The 24682-nt window shown below is 39.2% G+C and overlaps 2 protein-coding genes across 2 annotated transcripts; one reads left to right on the forward strand and one right to left on the reverse strand.

Annotated features, from left to right (window-relative positions):
* The first annotated feature begins 1334 nt into the window (after positions 1 to 1334).
* On the forward strand, positions 1335 to 10620 carry chmp2ba (charged multivesicular body protein 2Ba). Its single transcript, XM_085434320.1, has 6 exons — positions 1335 to 1523; positions 4243 to 4334; positions 6295 to 6489; positions 7408 to 7510; positions 7769 to 7875; positions 8930 to 10620. The coding sequence occupies exons 1-6, from the start codon at positions 1490 to 1492 to the stop codon at positions 9041 to 9043; spliced, it is 645 nt and encodes a 214-aa protein (XP_085290446.1). The 5' UTR covers positions 1335 to 1489; the 3' UTR covers positions 9044 to 10620.
* Positions 10621 to 10940: 320 nt separating this feature from the next.
* pou1f1 (POU class 1 homeobox 1) lies at positions 10941 to 22489 on the reverse strand. Its single transcript, XM_085434321.1, has 7 exons — positions 21753 to 22489; positions 19820 to 19981; positions 18866 to 18964; positions 14120 to 14380; positions 13810 to 13974; positions 13179 to 13239; positions 10941 to 13080 (listed from the first exon to the last, which is right to left on the reverse strand). Exons 1-7 carry the CDS (start codon positions 21886 to 21888, stop codon positions 12840 to 12842), a joined length of 1125 nt encoding a protein of 374 aa, XP_085290447.1. The 5' UTR covers positions 21889 to 22489; the 3' UTR covers positions 10941 to 12839.
* Positions 22490 to 24682: the final 2193 nt, after the last annotated feature.

The following is a 24682-nucleotide window of genomic DNA, read 5'->3' on the forward strand; positions in this document are numbered from 1 at the left end:
ACAGTGATGGTAATTAGTTACAATTAACTTGAAATGAATTGCCAAAACAGCAACATCAGAAGTAGAAAAAAATTGCAAATTTGATCCCTAAATATTGAGTTATGGTGCATTCAACTCGTTTGTACCTACAAAGCTGGAGACAGTAAAAGTCGGCCCTCTGGGTGCTTGGAGCTAGATTTATCACCACTGGGGCCCTCTGATGATGAGGCCGTTTAGTGGGGTCCCTGTAGTCCTCTGCTGATTAGCGCCAAACATCTTCCCTAATAACCTAACAAGAACAACGCCTCAGGACCACATGCCGATGCACACAGGCAACTGTGCACATGCACAGATACACATCCACACCTCCGCTGAGATTAAAAAAAAAAAGAGCTAAGGGTTACCCATCCTCCTCTTCTTTTCCTCAAAGTCACCGGTCTCTCCTCTGCTCCAGCCATCATTTGGCATCCCTTGCTATTTCTGGGATGAGACCCCCTCCCACCTTATGTCTTCTCCTCCACTCCGTATCGCTGCCCTCCTATGTACTGACACTATGAACAAAATTGAGTTGGTTATGGTTCAAGAGTCCCGCCACCCTACATAAAGTTGGTCTCAACATTAATATGATATAAGACAATATGAATATATGAATACAAACAGGAGAGTATGCGATACCAGTCTTCTGGGGATAAAGAGGAGAGGAATGAAATTGAGAACAGAATTTATGACGCAGTGTTTTAAGCAGTGGGGTTGATGTTATAGACAGAAATCAACTCTGAGGATTGTTTCCCTGTAGTAGTTTACACATTTGTATGTTTTGGTTTTTTGAGTAGTTTATATTTTGTTTATATGTATAACTGAAAAGCATGAAAGGAAGTGCAAAAAATCAAATCAGATAAAAAGTAAAACCCCTGCATTCGAGGATGCAGTCCCCTGATTTGCTAGCTTAGGCTTATCATTGCACAAAAATAAATGTCATTTTATTTAAACTTTACTCACCATTTTTTAGTTTTAATAGGACAGATTGAAGGCTAGGATAAAACACAGCATTCACTGTGTTTAAAATCCTACAACTAGAGACGTTTATGCAACAAAAACAGTGTGGAATTTTTTAAAGCTGACAGTGCAGAGGCAGTGAGAGTCCGACAGTAATGGACCTGCTGTGCACACCCGCGATACTATTCCTACTACACCGAAGCGCCCATATTTCTAATATTTGAGTTCCAGACTCAATTTTAATTTACTAGTTTTTATTCAAGTTTACGAAAGGCTATTTTACGGAGCACAAGTGAATGCAACGCGAGAGTCCCGCCGTGACGTCACGTGGAGCCTTTGAGTCATGTCAGCTGAGGGAGGAACTTCGACAACAGAAAATCAACCAGGAAACAGAGGCTGCCAAACATCCACCGTCTCGGTCTGACGGATAAACGGCGGCGTTAACAACAGGCATCACACAACACATTAGTACAGGATTTATATTTTGTAATTAGGTTTGATACACAGCAGCAACATGGCTTCCCTGTTCAAGAAGAAGACTGTCGACGGTAAGTTTGCTCAGGGTGAAAAGCTAGCTAACTTGTTTTTAGCCCGGTTGGTCGTACAGCTTGTTCTGTTGTTCCCGTGTTAGATGAGACGTCCCAATTTAACTTGTTTTACCTGTTCTGAGTCGAGCTGAGTCACACTGCTGCCCTCGACGCGCTGCTGAACTTAATGTATATATGTAGCTGTTTTACAATGTAACCTTTAAAGAAAAAAATGCGGTGTTAATTGTTACAAGTATCCTCTTGGTTTCTTTCCTTTGAACTTCACCTGTAATCGTTAGAGTTACAGGCTGTGTAAAGGTCTGTGTATACACTCCGTTACACCATGGTTTCCAATGACTTAGAAACGGCAAACATAAGCCTTAGTTGTCATTAAGTGTACATGATATTTTTCCCTGTATGATTACTTTGCGTGTGTCGTAAATACGCCTATAAACTTTAATTTGGTTAACTTACTGTCAGTTTGTATCCTACACACAGACTGAAACTAATGCCTCATTGTGCTGTGACTAAAATGACGTCAGTTTTGTGACAAAGAGTGCAATAAAATTGTGCAATGGAAAGTGAAGCTGTTATCATATGAAGTTAAGTCATTTAAAGTGGGCTATATTCAGTTACAAAAAATGTCAAAATTCTGAATAGCCTTTCAGTCTAAAAAAGTGAGTATTTCCCCCCCAGGCTAGGTAACCACCTCAGAAGGTCAGAATGGAAAATCAGTCAAACTTACATCAAAATTAATGAATCAATTATTCACTCTCGGATACTAATTATATTAACTCCTAGGGCTGGATTTCAAGAGAAAAGGCGGACCGTGCCTCAGCTCTTTGGACCTGAAACTTATTCTTGTGGAGAATTACAAAGAAAAAATTATCAACTTTGTATTTTTGGGTTTAAAAATAGACTCTACTGGTTAAGGCAAATCTTTTCAGAGCACTCCCTGTTTACTCCTCCCATTGTTGTCATTCTAGTTTCACCCATACCGATCATCTGCATACTGTACTCACAGTGCTCTCCTGCCTCCACTCCATTTCAAGGCGCTGTCAGGTCTTCTCAGCCGTCCCCCATCCAGTACATTTCTTTCTTTTCTTTTTGTTTGACATCTTTTGCGCTCTGGACACAGGTTTCTCGTTGATGCCCTGGTTTTGGATGTGGGTCGTAGTTTCTGGTTATTTGGCAAATTTAGTAAAGGGGGGGTGGGTTGATCACCCATATTTGTAGGACGATATCCCTCCCTCTTTGAGACGTTGGCGGCACGTCACCTTATACGTATACAAGCATCGTTCTCTTAAGTGGTCCAGCATATTGACGTATCTCGATCAAGTTTGTGGGTGTTGAACTTTTCAGCAAGAATAAGGTTTTTGGGTTTTTTTGTTTTTTTTTCTGAAAGTGGTCAATGTTTTTTTTTTTTCTTCCCAAAGTAGGACATTTCCTATTATATAGTAGCTCATGAATATAGACCGGAGTTAGCTATTTAGAAGTTTTCTTCTTTTTTGTTGTTGAGTTTTTTTTTTTTATAATTCTTTCATTCATTCATTTATTTAATGAATAAATGAATCCAGTGCACATCTGTCTTTCCTGGATGAGGGATCCACCCTTTTCTGTTTTTTCAGAGTTTTTCTTTTTTTGTTTTTCTTTTAGTTTTTCCTCATTGAAGCCTCATTGAGGCTTGAACTCTAAAAATAGAAACCAGTTCAAAGCCCTTTGAGGCAAGTTTGTAATTTTGAGCTATATGAATAAGACTGAATGAGAATTCTTTGATTCATTTATTCATTACTCTATTTATTCTTGATTCTCACCTTTTCTGTTCTTAAGGATTTATTTAGTTTTAGAATTACTAAAAGCTTCCTGCGTTTTAATAACAGAAAAATGGAATGGATAAATCTCAAAACTATATTTAAGTCTTGAAGTAAGGTTATTGTTACACTGATTAACTGGGTCATCCCTCAGTCACACAGATTACTGCCTGACTTCATAGTCATAAATTATGTCACATGATGCCACTTTGTGTTTGTGTGGGTGGTATAGAGCTGACACTGTATTGGCATGAGCTGTCCAAGCATTTCCACAGTTGGCAGTGTCAGCATGCTCTCAGTGTGTTACTGCTCTGAGATATTTCACGTGCATCTGGGCGCAGGGTCAAACATGATTACTATTGAGGCAGTGGCTGGATGTTTGAGATTTCTTCCAATATTTGGCAGCTGCTCGGGAACCATCCTTTCTAATGTTCCAACAGCGTTGATGTTGAACAGAAAGACAAAAAAGATACCACACATGACACATACTGAGGGCATAGGTGAATATAAATAGATTTTCTTTTAGAAAGAAAATATGTTTGTCTTAAATTTTTTGTTGAACAAAGATCGTTGTAAAATCACACATATTGATAGTCAGTCAGAGAGGGTACGTTTACATTGGAAGTTCAGTGGTTTGAGCCACAGCTGCTCTAGTTTGCATATCTTGCATCCTTAGGGCAAGATACTAAACCCCGAATTGCTACGAGTGCATCAAAAGTGTGTAGGTTATGAGTAAAAAGCACCTAATTGCATAGAAAAGGCATAAAATGAGTGCTTAATAAGAGTAGAAAAACACTATATACTGTATATGTTTCATCCAACTTATCAGACATTTTTTTTCTTTTCATTTTGTAAGTCAAAGGATTGTGGGGTGTTGTACCATCACCAAAATTCTCGCTCTCTTAAACCTTTCTAATTCTTTTCTGAAGATATAATCAAGGAGCAGAATAAGGAGCTGCGCGGCACACAGAGGCAGATCACCAGAGACAGAACAGCGCTGGAGAAACAAGAAAAACAACTGGTAGGAAGCATGCAGACAATTAAATATAAAAGCTATGAGGAACAAAACTATGTGCATTCATAGCATTTCTTTTTTTTTGTAGATTTCTACATATTGCATCAAAGCCCTTTTAGGACCCTCTGATTCCCCAACCGACACAATCCCAGCCCCAGATGCATATTAGATTGTCTTTCTACAATCTATGATTGTGCCTGATTGGCTAATGGGGTTAAATGAATAGACAAGCGATTTGGTGAGGTGGCTCTGCCTCAGGCAAGTGAGCCTATCTCTCATACACTCTCACAGAGTTAAACAATTAGGCTACATTCATCGTCGCACATAATCTAGAAGATGAAAGAAGCTGACTGTGTCCTCTCCTCAGTTGTGTTAAGTAAATATCATACAGGACATAATTACCTCCCTGGGGAACGAACATTCTTATTCTAATGTCTTCCGTTAATTAGTCTCGTTTTAAAAGCTTTGTTGCAGATTCTGAATAAAAGATTAAGACAAAAAAATGGAAATGACCTATATCTGCATTTTTTAGCACGATAGAATCTTTTTTTATTTTTAAAATATTTGTGCTGCACAGCATTTGGCCGCCTGAAATGTTACTAACAGCTGGATTGAGGCTCCTTTAGCAGCACACTGTGCATCTGTTGTTCAGAAAAATCTTCAGCACTGGGCCTTGTTAATGCATTAAGGTTCCCATTTGCTAGCATGCAAAGCCCAACAGCCTCACAGTTGTTCCTGCACTATCTATCCATCACAGCCCCACTTCCTCCACCCTACCCTGACAGGCCAGTAAATAAGACATTATAAGCTTCCCGTCAGCATCAGTTCGTCGTACTCGTCTCTCTTTCCCCCGTTAATGCATTCTTAGTCTTTCTTTTTTCTTTCAGATAACACTGCAGCTGACAATATTATTGCCTTTTTTTTGAACTAGGTCTGCTCTTTTCCCCCATGGCATTATTTGAATTGTTTACAAGCAGGGAGATACAGGTTGAACTCAAATGACCTGCTGAATGTGTGTCTGCATTAGAGAAAGGCACAGATGCATACAGCTGAGCGAGGAAAGCCTTTAGCTTTATCAAACATTAATAATTGATTGTAATTTCCTGAAGAGAATGCTTTCAGCACATGTACGATAACTAAAAGACATATTGGCTGGCTCATCGTAACCTGGAGCTTCTCCGTTGTCTCTCGGGAATCGTGCCCACACACAGGATCCCTGTGGGGCTCTGAGTATTTTTGGCTGTGTACTGAAGCTAAAAGTGTATATGAGTAACAACTGATCTGGATGATTGTGTTTACAAATTTGTGTTTACAAACACAATGGTTTCTCTGGGACTCGGTGGATGTATTTGTTTTATGCATAAATATATATTTTTAATATGAAGAGTATCCCTAAAGTCCAATAAAATGTTTTATTTAGTGTATTATCAATGTGTTCTATATTAAAAATAAAAGCTTCTGAGAGAAATTGCAGGTGCCTAAAAGCTCCGTCTTCCCCGTATTTTCATTTTCCTGAACCTCGGGCTGGCTGTGGTGTTGAAGGTGTCGGGAAATCAGTGGCATTAATTGACATTTCTCAAAACAAAGTAGTTTCCTGGCTTCAGCTAATCTGCAGCATGTTGTTTTAGAAAGGCCATCCCTGAACACTCAATTTTACTCAATTTATATGGGCAAACACAAGCACATCAGCTCTAAATATAATGCTTATTTACAATATTAGGCAGATAACCAGGAGACAATGGTGCATTTCAGCAGCCTCAATCAATTAGTTCCAGATGTGGACAGTATATCTTAATGAGAATTTTTGATTCCCTGTTTTCTGCCAGTTCTTAGAATTTTCTTTTATGTTATGTCTATACTCACGCTTGGTAAATTTGCACATTGACCATGCATACACACACTCATAATGCCAAAAAAAAAAAGACAGAGGTGAGGAGTCATATCGTATTCTTCTTTCCTTCTCCAGGAAGCAGAGATCAAGAAAATGGCAAAGAGCGGTAACAGGGAGGCTTGTAAGATTCTCGCCAAGCAATTAGTTCAGCTGAGGAAGCAGAAGACCCGGACGTACGCTGTCAGCTCCAAGGTCACCTCCATGTCTACGCAGACAAAGCTCATGAACTCCCAAATGAAGATGGCCGGTGCCATGTCTACCTCAGCCAAGGTAAAATGCTAAACCCTGTCAATCAGTACAGCTCATTTTGAATTAGAAATATGGATACAGTGCAGCATATACAAAGTGAACAAGTCCCTACTTCAACATACTTTGTGCCATTGCCGTTAGACAGTCTGTATGAACAAGGTGTTGCTATCTAATGGAAAAGTTAAATTTGTTTTCCACACAAGCTAAGTTCAGTGTGTACACACATTAATATTCTAGTGTGGCAATTAAAGTATTAATGTGGGGTCTGTTCATGTTTAAAACCCGAGCCTTGTAGCACTGTTGTTAATGAAGTATGAGAGGTACTAATTGGCCAGGAGCGATGTACTGTACAGAGTCACACTGAGCAAACATAGACAGGTCAAATATAATTAGGCTTTAAATTAATGGCGTGTGTTCAAGTTTACGCGAGGCTGTGGCTATGTCACAAAGAATGTGTTAATTATATTCTGTCAGATACACATTTTGTTTAGACACAGACGCACACAGGAAAGTTGCAGCTTTGATGTGTCTTCAGTAGAAAGTGATGCATTCTCCATCACCTTTCTCCTGAGCTTTAGATTTGCATGATTTTGAGAAGCTTGTCAGTTGAGACGTTGATGTATCAGGTATTGTGTCAGACTCAGGTCTGAAAGTAGGCCATGTTTGTGCTGATCTTTCACAGGAAGTTGGTCTGTCTTTAGGACTCGCATAATTCTGTGATGATAAATGATAGCAAAGCAAATTTACTTGAGGTTGAGGATCGAATATTTTGTGAAATGTCTAAAGTTTAAAAGGTAAATTATCTCGAATAGTTTGTGCAACTAAAGTTCATGCTATCATGTTGAGCATAATTAGAGGTTTCTACATCGTGAAGAGTGTTATTTCTTGGCAGTAGCACCTAAAAAGATAGATTCTCATACGTTCCTTAAATGTTTGCAGACAATGCAAGCAGTGAATAAAAAGATGGATCCACAGAAGACACTGAAAACCATGCAGGACTTCCAGAAGGAGAACATGAAGATGGGCATGACAGAGGATATGAGTAAGAACACAATGCACTTGGCAAAACAAGTTTGGGAAGATATATGGGAATAGTGTGAGAAGTGATGTGTGCTGCAAAATATGCAGCAAAGGCAAAATATGTTTGTGGGATGTTTTTCAGAAGAAACACTGACGCTTGTTTTTGTTTTTTTTGTATGCAGCAGCCGTCTTGCTCTAAAGTCCAAACTTGTGACTGGAAATCAATTTGACTGACTTTTCTGTCCTTATCTTCTTCCTTCCTGTCTCACTATCTGTTCAGTCAATGACACTTTGGATGAGATCTTTGAAGAATCTGGAGATGAAGAGGAATCTCAGGACATTGTCAACCAGGTTCTGGATGAGATTGGCATTGAGATCTCAGGGAAGGTAAGAAATTCAAAAACCACATCTCTCCTACATCCATCAACTTTATAGACATCACAATAGCGCATAATGCCCAAGTAGAAAAACAATCTTAACATTTTACCATTTAGTCTCAGATTTAACTGCACATTTTCAGATGTAGATGCACTTAATGGAGCACACAGCCCCTAGCAAGATGAACAATAAATGGTCCACATGGCTTTTACTCTGCTTTTAAAATGTATTCCAGCTGCCACATGGTGGGGCTAGCCCTCAGCTCTTCTAGCTCTGTTCCTTGTTTTTTTCCCTCTTTGTAACTGCCAGGCTGTCCGTCTGCCGTGTGTCTGGCTCCCCCTGGGGTGCTGCATGAGTTATTACCTCACACAAAACAATGCACAAACCGACAAATCTCCCAAAAAAGCCCCCAGCAGGAGTGGCAGTTTTTAAAAAAAAAAAAAAAGCTCATCAGACTGTCTCAGGGTTTTTTGGGTGGGGTTTTTGTTTTGTTTTGTTTTTGTGGGTTTTTTTGGGAGGGATAGAGACACACAGGATGCTCTTTAAAAAGTAAAAGTAATCCAACGGCTTCATAAAATAACAAGATTCACAAACTACGGTAGTTTGGAAAATCTACCATAATAAAATAATCATCCATATGTTACTTCTATTGTTACTGGGATAATTATGTGTCTACTGATAGTAAGTAGTCAGCTGGGAAGCTAACAAAGGCTGTGAATAGTTTCAGTTTTTTTCTGCAAATAAAAAGTAACCGGCATAAAATTAATCATGCCTTTTGGTGTCGAGTACCAGATTGTTTCAGCATCTTTTATAGGATGCAGTAATTGATCTTTAACAAACCCAAACAACTGCACTTTTTATGTAAAGTAAACTTTACAGTTAATTGACAAAATTGTGACTCAGTTTGAACAGTTTTTTTTTTTTTTTTCTTTGTTTTTGAGTGTCAGCAAGCAGCTGTACATCGTAGACGGTCTCGAAACAAGTAGCAGCTCTGCGATTGAACGTGTGTATTTTGAAGTTGATGTGGCTGCTAATGGGGTTTTCTACCCATGTGTGATTCCAGATGGTGAAAGCTCCAGCTGCAGGAAAAAGTGTCCCCGGTGCTGCTGCCTCCTCCAAAGCCACCATCTCTGACGACGAGATTGAAAGACAGCTCCGAGCTCTGGGAGTCGACTAGGTTTCGTCTTCGTATTAATGTTCAAATTGTTAGAAACGCTGGTTTTGTCATGGTTCGAGCGTACACACTCACACACTTACACACACGCACACACATACACATACGTTTATTAACACATACATATTGTCACATTCGCCTTAGAGATCATTATGGCAGAACATGTGATCTATTTATGTGAAAATAATATTTATTACAACATCGAAGAGGCCACATCTCAAAGGTGGACCAGCAGTTGATGTTTCACCTGAAAAACTGATTACGCTGTTGTTTACCACCCATCTGTCTTTATAAGGGCTACAAGTGTATGAGATCTTGGAATTGGCTTTTCCCTTCTGGTTTTTTGGTCAATCTTGAATTAGTCCTATAATCTCGGTCTGCTTTTATACGATTGAAGAAGGATGGTCTTTCTTCAGGAAGTTTTAATGAATAAAACATGGTAATTAAAAAGCAGCTTTGGGGATGTCAATAAGCAGATGGAACTTGTATTTTTTTCCAACTCAGACTATTTATGTGCTATCTTTGTTGCCATTGGTAAAATTAAAACCAATTGAATCCACTTTCTCTGAGGCAAACTTTCCATTTTAAGGCATTCTTTTGTCAAATTTGCAATGTTTTATGGATAAAATGCCTCTGTTTGATTTCTTTCTCATCCTGAGATATTCGAGATAAGACAGACACTTAATCATGCTAACTAGCTAAATCATTACCAAGATTTTTTAGGTTTGCCACCATAGGTACTGCAGACAGACATATGCATGTGAAACATGTAACTAATATCTTCGGGCTGGGGTCAGGCTTTCAATTTACGTGCATGAAATGAAAAGACAAATTGATCCGAGAGCAAACTGGCTAGCATTTTTGTGATATTGTACAGATTATAAAATTAAATAAAGTTGAGATTAAAAACACAATTTAGGGCTAATGAAAGACTGGCATGTCAAAGAGATTTCAATCCATAATTAAAGCCAGAGGCTTCTGGGTTGACGTTTGATTTACACAGAGATCGTAAGGTGGTACTGATCCTGCAGTCCCTCTACTCTTTCAGCTGCTGTGCAGTTGCTGTCATTTGTTTTTTTTGTTTTTAAGCTGCCTCACTCACAGAAACACAGACACTAAAGGAACGAAATGATGGAAACGTTTGCTAATATAACACTGTGATTGAGGAGATTTCTTCTCTTCTCCAGCTGAAGCAGGTTTTTCCTTTACAGTAATTTGTCAGCGTCAGCCGTTCCAGGCTTCGTGACAGTGACAGCCATATCTGCTCAACGTTTTATCTGTTTGTGCCCCCTCGTTTAGACTCCCTTTGCCAAAATAAACCGAATAAGATTCATTCTTGCGTATGTCTGAAATCTACAAGTCATAATTCTTTGAATTTTTGTCAAAAAAATTTGTTCCTTAACCTTACACCAATCTGTTGTGATTGAGAACAGAATCAGTTAACAGACATTTTTTGAGTGCAGTTCTACAATAGGATATTACCATGCATTTTGTGTATGTATACTCATTTTGTTTCCTTCTTATTGTAAAGTGTAAAGGGTGTATGGCTTTTATAAGGAATAAAGTTTCCTCAGGTATGATCGGATCTTTTTTCATTTTCAGTCTCCACTTTATCCCCCCCCCCCTTCTTTTTCATTAAAGTTGTATTCAAGGTTTTTTAAGGCTTCGCTTCAAACCGAGCAACACAAAGAGGTATATATCTTTTTTGCTGTCTTTAAAGACAGACATCAGTTTCCATTCATTTCCATATAAATGACAGACTCAGACAATAGTTTGCTGAAATTCTTTTTTTTTTTTTTAAACCCCCCCAACTGCAGAACAGTTTAAAAAAAAAAAAAGTGCATGGTAATGCAATATAAGTGCATTATCAGGCAATGAAAAGTAACTTATTATTTTGGAGCCAAATAAATTTTGACTGTTAAATGATGCATGATGATCCATCTGATGAAGAGTTGAATAGAGTATCAAACAGAAGCGCAAACACACCGACACATAACACATGCATATATTTTAGCCACGTTTATGGATTTACTTATATAAAAATTACATGGTACCCATTCAGCTCTCTGAATACATGAACTGTGGGGGGAAAAGGAGTAGATATGAGAAAAACTTTAAGGCTAAATGCATCTGGACGACTGCCTTCAGAAGCTTCTTAGTAGTTTTATAGTAAGCATGCTGTGCCTGTAACTTTGCTGTGTAGACACTCAGAGGAGTGACAGCAGTCGGTGTGACCCTGCAGCATTTATTTCCCCTGGCAGCGCTCCCGTTATACAGCCTTACATTAGTCACAGTGAAAACCACTCATTTCTGAATTTAAGTGTCTTGTATGTTTATTTATGAATCTCCAGTGAGACATTCACAACATAATATTATGTAGTACTACAGTAAAAATGAGAGACGGCACTCGTACTGTAGTTATGAATTGTGGGTTACTGCTTGCTACATATGCAGTGAATTGACTGAGCTTTGAGTGCCTGGGAACTGAAAGGAGCAATTTGATAAAGAAAAGGGCAGATATTTGCCATATTTTTATATTTTCAGTATAATAAACACCCTTTAAATCAGTCTGTTGCCAGTCCTATATCACATTTTCTAGGTTTTTTTTACAATAATTATTGGCTTCTGATGCAAATTTAAAAGAATAAAAACATCCTTATACTTTTAGGTGCTTTCTTCTTCTTACGAAAGGCGTGGCGTTTCCGTTTCTTTCCCATCAGTCACCTCAACCAGGTCAGAGTTGTGACTGGCTGGTGTTCTTCTTTGTATGACACTTTATCAAGGCAGCAACGACAAAAGCAAAAACATCAACATCTATCTTACATCAGGGAAACAGAAGACTGCATATCCATTTGCTGTCAAAAAGTTTCCTATGTCCCTGGCTTCATCCCATAAATCACAGAGCTTGTGCAGAGTAAAGTAGCCTGACATAATAAATTAGCTCTCAAATAAATAGGTTGTTGTAAAGTTTTTAAATATATTACTGTTTTGACTGCAACTACATTCATTTGGCTAAAGCATTTTTCTTAAGACTGACAGCTAATAAAAAAAAGGGACATAAAGGCACCAAAAAATACACAAACACAACTACAACAGGGAGTTCTGTGGTTAAATATAGATGTAAATGTAGAACACTTCATTTCATCAACAATAAAACTTATTTTTGTAGGAAAAAAAGGACAAAATCAATAATGGTATTGCTTTCTTTCAGAAAGGTACAGAGCTGATCTTTATGAGCACTTGTCTGTACTCTGATGCTGATGTATTAAATGAGATTTGGTTTGTGTGGTTAATATACTTTCAGCAGTTGTATAGCAAACAAGGCACAGCCAATATTCAGTACATTTAAATGTCAAGACTGGCAGGTGCAGCATCAAGACAGCAGTTCATATGCAGTTATTGAAAACCTTTTATCTTCACAGTTTCAACTTCAAACAACAAGGAAATAATGGCCGGGCTGCTCTTTGACATTTATGTCTCCTGTTTAAAATTGCAATTTTAAATAAAAACAGACATTTATATATTACATTCAGAAAATCTAACAGAGAGACATATCTGTGCAAAGACAACAGACAAAGATAAACTTTTTATGGCAAACTTGGTCTTATATAAATTCTCTTGTCAGTATTAAGTCAGTGAAGCAGCCGCTTAACGCTGGGCAAAAGAAGCTTTATCTGTTTTCAGCAGGGTAAAATTCTCCTGTGGCATTTGGAATAATTGCTATTGGACATGTCAGATTTGAAAAGAGCACATTTTTAACCACGGTCACAAACGAGCCTCTCTCACATCGAACCTCGAATTATGTCATTGCTCTTTGCGTTTTACTCATCTGTGCTATGCAGTTCGGACTGATTTTGGTCAAACACGAGCTGAGGTTAAGGCTGGTTTTAACACGTTTTTCCCTTTGGCGTCGGTTGCAGAACCAAACTCTGACCACTTCCTTCTCCAGATGGAGGCTTTTGGCTATCCGGGCTATTTCCTGAGAGGATGGCTTACTTTTCTCCACAAAGCTGTGCTCAAGGGCCTCCTTAGCTCCAAGGCTACAGAGTGAAACAAGGGAGAGGGGGAATAAAAAAAAAGATTATGAGTTCACTTGGTAAATGGCATATTTTGTACGTTTGATCTTTACAGTACACACCTGATAGTTGTTCTCCTTTTTCTCTTCCGTTCATTCATTCCTATTTTGTCATTGTACAAAGCTGCAAGAAACAACAGTAGGTTCTGTAAGGACATAAGGATACATCTTTCTGGCTGATTGCTAGTGTAACCCATAACTTTCCCTAGACTGATTTAGCGTGTCACCACATCAAATATCATTATATGACCTTGGTCATAAAATAAATCTGGTGTTGAGGAGGCCACTAATATGACAGAAAAACACTTCTTTGACACACACGGTGCATCTGTTTATTTGAAATTCTTTTTCTTTGTTGTAATCTGGAAAGTTGTAGCTCTTTACACCTAAGTAATCAGATAAAATGTGAGACTAAAAAATCAATCTGATGTATGCATCATGTGATGAGCATTACAAGCGATTCGTTTGAAAAGGATGTAAGACTAAAAGTGTTGGCAAACACTGTCCAAGATGAGGCATAACTAATTAGATCTTAGTAATCACCCAAGAAAGCATTACTTTCAAATATTTTTTTTAAGAGACATTAAAAGAGACTGAATCCGAAGGATACATTTTACCTTGCTGAATAGATAAACGCTACCCTCAAATAAATACTCTCAAAGGGTTGTGAGTTGAGTGGATACGTGTGACTCACCACCCGCCAGCTCAGCTTCATCAAGCCATTTAGCCAGAATGGCCTTGAGTTTGCAGGCGTTCTTAAAGCTCAGCTGCAAATTTTCAAAACGGCAGATCGTGGTCTGGCTGAACTCTGAACCATGCACGGCAGCGAGCGCCTCCCCTACATTAGTCTGAGTGTACCCTGCGGGTCAAAATGAAACAGAAATACTTTATAAAATACACGCAGCACAGAGGAGTAGAGGAGTGGGAAAAAAAGATAAAACCATCTGTAGTGAAGCGTCTCATTGCTGCAGCTGAACAGTGAGATAAATTTGTATTAATCATACCGAGTTTGATCCTCCGTATTTTGAAGTCATTTGCAAACATCTCCAACTCTCGTATCTGCGGTGAATCCATGGCAGGCGCGTCCTCTGGGTCCCGCATACTCTTCCTTTGGCCGTCACTTTTTATCTCTCCGCTTGGGCCCCCTGGGGCCTCATCAGTTGAAAGAAGGGCCGAGGGCAGTGAAGAGAAACCGTGGCTTAATGCACAAGAGCCGCTGCTTAGGCCATGATCCGGAAACTTGTACAAGCAAGAAGTAAGAGATCCTAGCAAAACAGAGAGTGACAGAGAGCAGAAAGAGAGGGGAAATTTGTTGGTAGGGAACAACGGAACAGCTGGGATGTGGAAATTAATATTTTAATGTGAGTTTTTTTCAATCTTTTTGCTACGATAGACAATATTGGATAACAGTAACTCTTTGAAAAAATGAAGGTTTAAATGTAATCAGAACATTTTCCTTCTATAAATAAAAAGGCTTCATAGTGTGAAGCACCGTGTAGATCATGTATAACTTTACCTCTCCAGTGAAACATCATTGAAGTTGCCCTTATTAGTACATCTGCAGACTGGCAGGCGCAAACAGTTTTATGTCAGTGCATATTTGTGGTGTATGGAATAAAAGTAAAGGTTTCTTTTTGAAGTCCCACACTTGGTTGGTATGATGACACCTGAGCCAGTTCCATTTACTGATAAAAGCTGTAAGATTTAAAAAAAAGAAGGAAAAAAACCCTCCTATGTGACATGAGTGCTTAAATAAGCGAATGTGTTTTCAGGGGCTTGGTGAATAGATATTCTTTTAACTGTCACTTAAAACAATAAATTGCAGTGTAGCCATAATTCAATGAACTCGTCTTTCCGCAGTCCCCTCGTCCTTGGCTTTGGTGTTGCGGCACGAAGCCGGCTTTCCTTCATATACCTTTTTTAAAGGCTCGCTGCTCAGCTGTGAGCAAACATCTCACAACCATCTGACAAGAGGTTTGTATTTACTTGTGTTACAATTTTCAAGATGATTCATTATTGCTACAGGTGGCTGTTAGTGTTAAGTGGTAAGCTGGAGTGGAGCTCTTGCTGCTAATCACTAATGACAGATTAATGACAGATGACTGCCACGGTACCTCATGGGTGGATGACTAATTGTAATTTCTAATGTGATTCTGTCCTTTGCGTCACAAATCTGCACAGCTGCAGAGAAAAGAAAACAACCACTAATTAACAGCACTAAAAATATGTCAGTCTGCGTGTCGCATTTAGCATACAAGAGGAGACGTTAAGCGAGTTAGGCATGTGCAAAACAGGACTGTCTTCGCTCATGAGGGACACCGTTTTCCTTAACTGCTATCCATATTGCTGGTAATGTAAGTGAGTAATGCAACACTCCCCTCTTGTGTTACTGCAGTTGTAGTGCAAACTATATATAACTATTTTTAGACAATAATAGGATCTAATATAATAAAGGTCAGTTGGTAAGTCTCAGTTAGTTAGTTTATAATATCTGTACCCTTAGTATCCTTTTTCTTTTCACATAAACTAAATGGTAAAATATTTCTTGACAGTGAACATTCACTCGGCTGACGATTTATTGGGTACACTTAAGTGTCTAATACATCCTTGCAACAAACCCTCGGCTTTGTGAAGAGTACCGTTTCGCTTTGGTTTAAACTGTTTCAGAGGTGCTGATTTAAATTTTTGGTCTTTTTGGTGTTATTGCATGCCAAATATGTTTTGCTGCGGAAGCTAGGTAAGCATGGTATTTTCAGTATTTTTACCTACTCCATTAATATTACCCAAGGTAGGCTAAAATGATTTATTAATGTGAAATTGAATCTCAGTCAATAAACATATTTGTGATCCTTTGGCTAAACTTTTCGTCAACTTTGAGCAACACTTCTTCTCTTTTTCTGCTCATCCAGTAAGGATGAGCTGCCGCTACTTTCCAAAGCAGCACACAGCAACATCTTTTCTTTTTAAACCTGACGTGACACACTGAAACAAAAGCTTCTACAGAAACTCGGATTTTAGCTCAGCTAAAATGTTGCCTGACAACAGCAGTGGTTGAGCCATTTTGGACTAGATAGAATTCACTAACCGAAATACTGACAACAGTTACAGCTGTCACGAGCCCTGTGCATGAAGTGGTGACGAAAATAACAGCACCATCGACCCATTGCATTGTTCAGCTGGATCTATAAATCAGCTGGAGAGCAGTATGGCAGATTCTTCTCCAAAACTGTATGCATCAGTGATCTTCTCTTGTACCGAAGGTGTCAGGCAGAGGTTGGAGTTCCTCTCTCTGTTGAAATTGCTTCTTTAGGCTGCATGTACAGTATGTGTCTGCATTTGTAGCTGTAGCCTTTAGATTTCAGAGCTTTTTCCACCTAACTGCAGACGCCTCTTAAAATCAACATCCCAAAAGTGAGTGCTCCGTGTGCAGTATGCACCTTGCAGTTGTTTAGCATAGGTAAGAGGGTGTTTGGGGCTAATACTATATCCCTGAGAACAACAACAGTTTTTGGATTATTCAGCTGGAGGCATCCTGTTTTTCCCACTGAGCTGGCAAAAGGGAGAGGAATCTTCGTTGTCTCGCCCTGATGTATGCACTGATGTTCTCTGGGGAGCTTACATGCAGCTATGCTGCAGTGAACACAGCCGTTGTTTGTGTGGCAGGGAGGCAGACTGGGCAGCAAGCCCTGGTCCTTGCACATGTGGGCTTACTGACTTTGTGAAAGCACCTCACAAGCCTTTGTGTACATGGCCTTGGACCTCCCAGCAGCTATACATGTGCACCATCCAAAAAGCTTCAACAGATTTAAGCTAAATGTGGACAGAAAGCAAACAAACACTGATTTGATGCTGTATTAAAAGCTGCTTCAACAATGTTTTGTAGTCTGAACAAGCTGGAATCCCAGAGTTGCCTTTTAGTCAAACGCAATATAATAAAGTTATGTCTTGGAAAACAGTTAACCGTTTACACATCTAGCGTATAGTGACCAACCTTACCTTCTGAAGCTCTATTTTAGTGCTCTATTCGCTTTTATTTCATGTCTCTTTTGATTTAAAACCAGCCGCAGTGAGGGAATTCTGGGACTTTAGTTTTTAAATGTGCTATTTGCTGCTGGGCAGGGGGTGTACTGTGGGTGTACCAGAGTGCTGTTGCTGAAAAATGTCACCATTTGCAGCTGAACACGAGGTTGATGAGACGAAAGAGACCAACTGAGGGGAACTGCAGAGTTGATAAATCACCGTGGGTTTGTAGGGCAGCACCTTTCACATCACACTTATTTGATCCACTGTTAATATAAAAATGGATTAATGCAGCTTTAAAAAATGAAAGAGGCTTTTTTCCTTTCCTCTGACCTCAGCTATCATAATTCAGGACCCCGTTTAATGACATTAACTTTTATCTCTCTCTTCTTAACTTAAACGTGTCCTTCTGCTGTCGAATGCTTTCAGCTAGTCTCATTTTATGATTCAGACGGATTTTTTACCATCAGTTTCACCGCACACATGAGATTTTTTTTTTCCTGTCTCTGCCTGGCAGTGCATTGCTCTTTTCAAGCGATACAGCCTCCCTTTTTTATCATCCCACATAATTTATGTCACCTCATGTCAGTCTTGTCAAACATTGCTGTCAGAAGCTTGACACCAGTCTCAGGCAAGCTTACAGCTGTACTTTTTAAGCTGTCAGTCAGACATTTGATCATTCAGCAGTTGAGGAACAGACATCATTAAGGTGACAAATTACCTCCTGGTGGTAATAAGTGTGGGCACTTGCTGTTTAATTAATCCTAATGTACATCAGTGCAGTCTTTGACACCATAGTTCATATAATTTTTGTCAGGCCGTTTGCAGAAGTGGGCCGATGTCACCGGGTCTCTGCCCAGGTGATTAAAATCCAAACAGAGAAGTCTGTAAAAAGAAACTTCTTTATTTCTTCAGCAAAACTCTTGGGTTCATTTAGGGTCGAGTTCTTTTTTTTGTACTCTCACATGGTTATATGATATAGAATAATTCAGTTATACTTTGTCTAACTAAAAAAAATGGATCAAATCTGATATGCTTCTCTCTTTTTATCGGCTTAAGACTTTGAAGGGTTGTTTATGTTCTTTTTGTTTCTGTGTCCTTTTTCATTATTTCATATTATTCAAAAGAATCAGCATGCAGGACCTAAAGTCTGAAAGAGTGAAACTTTGATAAGGTGTCATGTTTCTTGAGGTCTGTGCTCATGTCTGGAATACAGAAACGGCAGAACTCTTTAAAATCTGGTTGGTTTACAATATCAGTTTGGCATGTTTTATATGATAAAATGATACAAACTAATAAAGGCTATAAGAACAGTATGCATTAAGGGAAATAGTGTTTTTTTTTGTTAAAGATAACTGCTATTAACTACAGTTATTAATTACATTCATGAAAAATGGCAGTTTTTCTGAAGTTTAATCACGACTAATTCGATTCCCATCCATCACAATTGTAGCAACAATCGTGACAGTGTGCAACTCCCACTCCTGACAGCAGGACAGGGAATTGGGGAGTAATCTTTGACAGTTACACTTAACAAGTGCTCTAAAAAGCTCAAGTAAGTGCGCTAAAGAGTCCACGCGAGATAATCAAGGTTGAAATTGATTTTAACTGGCAGCAGATTTAAAATTAAATGGAACATAAACACATTTTCTGCTCAATTTACTGTGTTTAACTACAGGCAAGTAGAGGGAAGGAGCAAGCGAGCGTGTGTGTGTGTGTCTGATCTTTACCTTGCAATGCATTTGCACCGCTCACCATGTTAGGGTGAGGGACACCACAGGTCTGCAAGATACGAGTCTGAGAAATACTGGCAGAGAGCATCTCCTGTGCTGCAGAGAGAGAGAGAGAGACAGAGGCCTTTATTATCGACACCACCATCGCAATTACTGTATAGTGTAATTGTCACTGCCTGCACTATACTCATCATCATCTAAACCTCTATGATAGCCATCGCTGTTAGTGTGACATTGTAATTTCAGCCTTGCTATAATCAGCATGAGTCCTGCTTTTCAGTGTCACCCTTCAATACGACAGCTGACTTTTTCCTTCAGAAACTTGCCTAAAAGTCTCGACTCTGCCGATTTATCCGCACCTGACACTTTGTGAACTTGTCTTCAGTTAGCCACACCTGTCGTTTCTAAATGCATGGCAGCACTTTCAGTTTGCAGATCGTGACTACATAATGCCCACACATGACTGAAACAGAATAATTTTGCAAATTTGAGGCTCGATTTCAGTGCTTCCAAAACCTGGCATAGTTAGAATCGATTGTCCTTGTCCTCATCATCATAACCAACAGCACAGATCAATACTGCTCCCTCCCCCATGAGTCTTCATCAGCTTCAGTTTTTTTGTTTTTAATGTTGGCTTTGGAAATGCTGCAAAATAACATTTCCACCAGAAACAAATGTGAATCTAGTGCTGTAAAAATGATGAGATATCATTAAAGAGAATGCTACAATTTATCTTCAACCCCAAACCCACACAGTATAAAACGGAGAGATGAAGAGTAAAAGTCAAGGTTATATTAAATATCATATATTAAACACAGGCCATCCACTATTTGATAAAGCTGGTGCTTAAGACATACAAAACACACTGATAGATTTTATTGACCAACTCAACTCGTGGTTTGCCTTTTTAGTTTTCACAAATTTTTCTTCCCTAGCATCATCTCTGCTTACCTGCCATCATGCCATAGGTGGCCTGCTGGTTTGTGTAGTGACAGGGGGTGACTGGATAATGTAAGCTTGCGGGGGTGTTGCTGAGAGCATTGCCCAGGGAGGAAGTCGGGAGGTGCATGTGGGAACGCTTGGAGGGCTGACCCAGGGACAGCCCAGATGACACTGACAGAGACAAACAAAGACATTTTTTAAGTCAGGATCTGATCCGTGTGCAGTTCAATTTTAAAGCATTCCCAGACAAGTAAAGCATCTTTCTTTAACATCTTTAAGTTTGATTTCATATCAAGTGGAAGCATTTTAATGACTTGCCTACTGCAGGATGTGCACTGACTAGATGTGCACTGACAACCCTCATCACATCACATATGGAGTCAGTAGCTTTGGTTAGTTTTCAGTGAGTTCTTTTCTTTCCTTTCTTTCCTTTAATTAGACACTAAAAGGAAATCACTTACTATTAGATGCTGATAAAATAACCTTGCATAACTTTCTAAAGCACAAACTTAAATGAGTCTGTTAGGAAGAGTGGCAGAACAAAGAACACACATCAGTGCTAACTTTTCTTTAAAACTACTGCTTTACGTGCTGCTGTGATTCTAAGTGTGAGGGGGCTTGTTGTTTGTCTTCTCTAGCTGCTTTTCTTGTCTGTCCTTGCCACTTGTTGTAGCAGATGGCTCCCCTCCTCGAGTCTGGTGCTGCCCGGGGGTTCTTGTTGTTCCTGTTGGGGACTTTTTCCTTTTCTTTTTCCTTCCCACTGTAGCCAAGTACTCACTCAAAGGGATTTGTTGGGTTTCTCTCTGTATTGTTGTGAAGTGATTATTTTACAATACGGAGCACCCTGAAATGACTTTTATTGTGAACCTGCACTCCATAAATAAAACCGAATTAAATGAAGTATATTTAAAAAAAATCAAAAATAGTATTGCCTTCTAATTAAATAATTATTCATGTGTTCTGCTTCTTATGTAGTTTGGAGTTCACTCCAAGCTTTAATGAATGCTTAGTGGTATTATTAGGATGCGCTCTTGAAGTCGGTCTCGCACATAAACAATAACACTGTACAACTGAGAAGAATCAAAGCCTTGTTTATGAGTTTTCCTCCTCCTGTTATGACTGGGTTTTATTAGCATTCTGTGACCATATTTCAAGTCATTCATAGACACACTAGAAGACAAGGCAGGTCAATGTGTTTTGGAGCAACGGCCTCAAAATCTCACAAGTACTTGGCAGAAAAATAAATAAATATTTTTTCAAAATATGTTTACTCTGCTGTTATCTAAATGGTTGAATCGTGTCTTGCATGATCTAATCTTGTCTATTCTTAGCTATAACCGTCAGGAGGTTTTAAGACCCCTGGAAGTTTTCTCCACAACACTTCATCGTGGAAAAAAAAAGAATACCTTGGGGAGTTTATCATACTGATAACATATCCTCAAAGCAATTATCCACTGAGTAGAGACAGCTGGGCCAAACTATGTAGCTGATTAGATACATTTACATAATTTGGATTAGATTTGAATAAATGTATTTTTTAATTCAATCCGTTTTGCCTGTCGCCTAGACGCAGCCTTATCGGGGCACAGTTGTGTTCTGCGCCTTGATAAGGGTGATCTATGCTACGACTGCACACAGTTAGGTCATCTCTACATTTCTATGCATACATAATCTGTCACAAATGAACCCTTCCAGGATTTGTTCATGTACAGTTTCATCGCAGTGGAGAATGCCACAATACTGAATCTTCCCTTAAAAGACTCTAACAGGCCTCTCTGGTGGCCCATCTTCCTAAAGCACAGATTAAGTTTTATGACATGATGATGATAGTTTAAATCAATGAGACACACACACACAAAAAAAACAATTTTCCACTTTGCAAAACAAACAACGAAAACAATTATAACAAGTTTTACAAGATAACTGAATACGTTTGCTTTACCTGCAGCGACCATGCTTTGAGCATGGGACGTGGTTGGCAGGCAGTCGGTGGTAGAGCCATGGTGCATAATGATAGGCAGGGGTGAATCTCCCGTCAGTGAGGCGAAGGAGTCACTACCAAATGCCTGACAGGCCATTTTTTCCTGCCCTCTCTTTAATGGCGATCGGCTGAAGTTCAACACAGCTCATCGATTGGTTTCTTGTCTTCGCTTCTCTGTCTCTTGCCTATTTTGCCTTATTTCCCATGTTGCTTTGCTTGCCCTTTGCCTTCTCTATTTGTTTCCTTACCTTCCTCTCGTGTGACTTGTTATGGATACCTTGTCTTGCCTTCTGCCTTTCGTCTTGTCTTCTTTGGCCTTCTGTAGTTCTGCTTTGTCTTTTTCTAGCTGCGTTCTAGTCTTCTTTCACTTCATGTATCGCCTCCTTGTTTTTTCCTCTTTCACTCGGGCTCATTCAAGCATACTTCTTCCCTGAGTCCCTTGGGAATATTCAGGTAGAAAACTGTGATAGGTTTCCTTTTTTTTCTTAGAGAAGTGGATGTCAGCACTTCATCCAGAACACTTCACAGTTTTAGTCACAACTCTACCCTCAGCCAAGACTCTTGAAGATGAATATTCAGGAGCTTCAAGCTCAAGATAAATTACTGGTACATTTTCTGAAATGTGTTTCTCAGCTACACAGATTTCCCTCATTAAGGCTTCTCGTCTTTTCTCGCTGTTATAGTTGCAGGTAAGCCGGCGTCTGTCATACCCTCGGCATTTTTCTGTCCTTGTCTACTGCAGGTATTTATATCCAACCTACAACTAACCGCCCACTCTCAACCTATGAGATTCCCTATTTCCCATCGAGCTCCTCACCCCCACCTTCCAATTCCATGTCAGTGCTGTAATTGCTTGTGTTTGTACTTACCTGTGTTCTTCTCATCCTGTTTTCAAATCCAGGATTAGGGTACAGAGCGGCTGAGAAACCTGATCCTCTCCTCTCCTCTTCCTCGCTTGCTCTCTCCCTGTGTCTCTTCCTGATTACGGGATTGTGAGGAAGCAATGAGAAAATAAAGTGAAAACATAAAATGCTCATTAAAATAAAAAAGAGAAAAAAAATAATAGATACAAAAGATTCACATGGAGCACCAAGAAATACAGCCTAGAACGTTGAACTGTGCTGCAGCATCTTTCAGCTGTAAATTGATTTGTTTTTTTTAAGGTTCAACCAGGTTATCACGGAGGTCAGCAATGCTGCTTCCACCCTATTTACTGCTGATCTCTCAGAAACAAAAACTCTCATGTACCATCATCTCAGCATTAGTGAAAGAAAGGGCTGCTGTTGTGTCAGGATGGTGTCTATATTGTGTTGGATGCAGAGTGCTCCAGGTAAAGACAATAGGACTCAACGGGATGGACAGAAGTTAATCTGAAGAGTGTGGCCACCATGTGCACTTTGTTGTGTCTGTACTTGTGTTTATCCTCAGCTCTGCTTCACTATTGTTGATATAGGTGGGCAGCAGGTGGAAAATAGCTTGTGGGTGGCAGGCAGGATTCAGCTTGCCTAAGCACAGTGTAAATTTGGACTGGATGCACTGAGCACATCGGACAATGTCTTAGCTTGACGTGGATTTTAAACCTAAGTTTGTGAGCTTGTTTATTCACAGTGTCATTACAATAGAGAAAAAAGGAATGAAAATTGTTTCTGCCTTCTGATGGTTTGGTGACTTCGCTTTGCTCCATTTTCTTGTAAGAGTACTAAATAGGCCATAAAAGTAATTATCTCAAAGGCAATATAATCATAGTCTAAGCCCAAACTCTGATAGCATGAAGTTACTTTAGCCATCCTCCCTTCAATATGCAATCTTTCAAAGACTGATTAAGCAAAACGCAACAAGACTGACCACTGGAAAAATGAAAGTCTTGGTGACAAATAGCTATGCAAATGAAAATGGACTTTGACAAATCTCATTCTAGAAGTTTCAGATTTGAAACAGAAAACAAGTCTACAAAATTACTAAGACAACTGAATGTAATGGTGTGTGACAACAGAAAAAAAAAGTCTCACCAGCAACAATATTATTCTCAAAATACTTTTCATAGTCTTTCATTCCTGCCAACAACTCCCACTCAGGCAGAAGACCATCTTCCCAGCTGGTGAAAGCAGGACTATTTTCACACAGAGAGACTCAACCACCTCTGTTTTAAAGCAATCTCTGTGTTAGTGTGAAAAACAAGTCTCCAACAATTCAGACCGCCCTGATAAAAATCAGTCCAATAAGTCTTAGTAACTGCTAAATAGTAAATAATGCTCAATAATAATGAATGGAAATGTAGAAATAGAAGTTATTTTATGTTTGACTTGTGAGCTGTGCCTAACCTGCTCAGCATCTGTGTGGGTAGATGGTAAATGCAGTCATACAATCATAAGATGAGACAGTGAAGGTTTATATGTTTAAAATAATACCTTTGATTTCTAGATTTAAGTTATTGATCAGACATGGTGTAGGCAAGGTGTTTGCCTTTGATATGCATATGGTACATTGTGACTGTAAATGGCAATTGACATTTGATAAGCACGTGAAAGAACGCATTGTTGAAAATTACAAATATACCCCAACTCTTGGCATATTGGAAATATCGTAAATGCCATAATTGAATGGATTTGCATGTTTTAAAATAAAGGTAAATGCCAGCTTCAAAGGGCTTTGATCAAACCTGGGCAGTCTGAATGTGGTTTTAGACAAATACAAAAAAAATCAAAGGATGAGGGAGCGAAAAAAGGAAAGCTTTCCCACACATACACACACCCACAGACACGCAAGCACACATACATATGCACATAAAGAACCTAAACTTAATTAGTGAAAAGACCCTGAGTCAAATGGGTACTCTTAAAGCACCTGTTCAAGATCCCCCTCCTCGTCCCCCTTCATGCACACACACACAC

The sequence above is a fragment of the Copadichromis virginalis genome, linkage group LG16 (genome assembly GCF_057382275.1).
Source record: "Copadichromis virginalis isolate Kocher_CV1m ecotype Utaka linkage group LG16, C_Virginalis_male_GT1.1, whole genome shotgun sequence".
Lineage (NCBI taxonomy): Eukaryota > Metazoa > Chordata > Actinopteri > Cichliformes > Cichlidae > Copadichromis > Copadichromis virginalis.

What these genes read in the sequence shown, in the direction of transcription:
- pou1f1 (XM_085434321.1), bottom strand. Translation starts at nt 21,888, where the DNA reads ATGGCCTGTCAGGCATTTGGTAGTGACTCCTTCGCCTCACTGACGGGA. An exon ending in TCAAAGCATGGTCGCTGCAG is followed by an intron (nt 19,982 to 21,752) that starts GTAAAGCAAACG and finishes TGTCTCTGTCAG; the next exon opens with TGTCATCTGGGCTGTCCCTG. An exon ending in CGGTGCAAATGCATTGCAAG is followed by an intron (nt 14,381 to 18,865) that starts GTAAAGATCAGA and finishes CTGTTTTGCTAG; the next exon opens with GATCTCTTACTTCTTGCTTG.
- chmp2ba (XM_085434320.1), top strand. Translation starts at nt 1,490, where the DNA reads ATGGCTTCCCTGTTCAAGAAGAAGACTGTCGACG. An exon ending in CCATGTCTACCTCAGCCAAG is followed by an intron (nt 6,490 to 7,407) that starts GTAAAATGCTAA and finishes AAATGTTTGCAG; the next exon opens with ACAATGCAAGCAGTGAATAA. An exon ending in GCATTGAGATCTCAGGGAAG is followed by an intron (nt 7,876 to 8,929) that starts GTAAGAAATTCA and finishes GTGTGATTCCAG; the next exon opens with ATGGTGAAAGCTCCAGCTGC.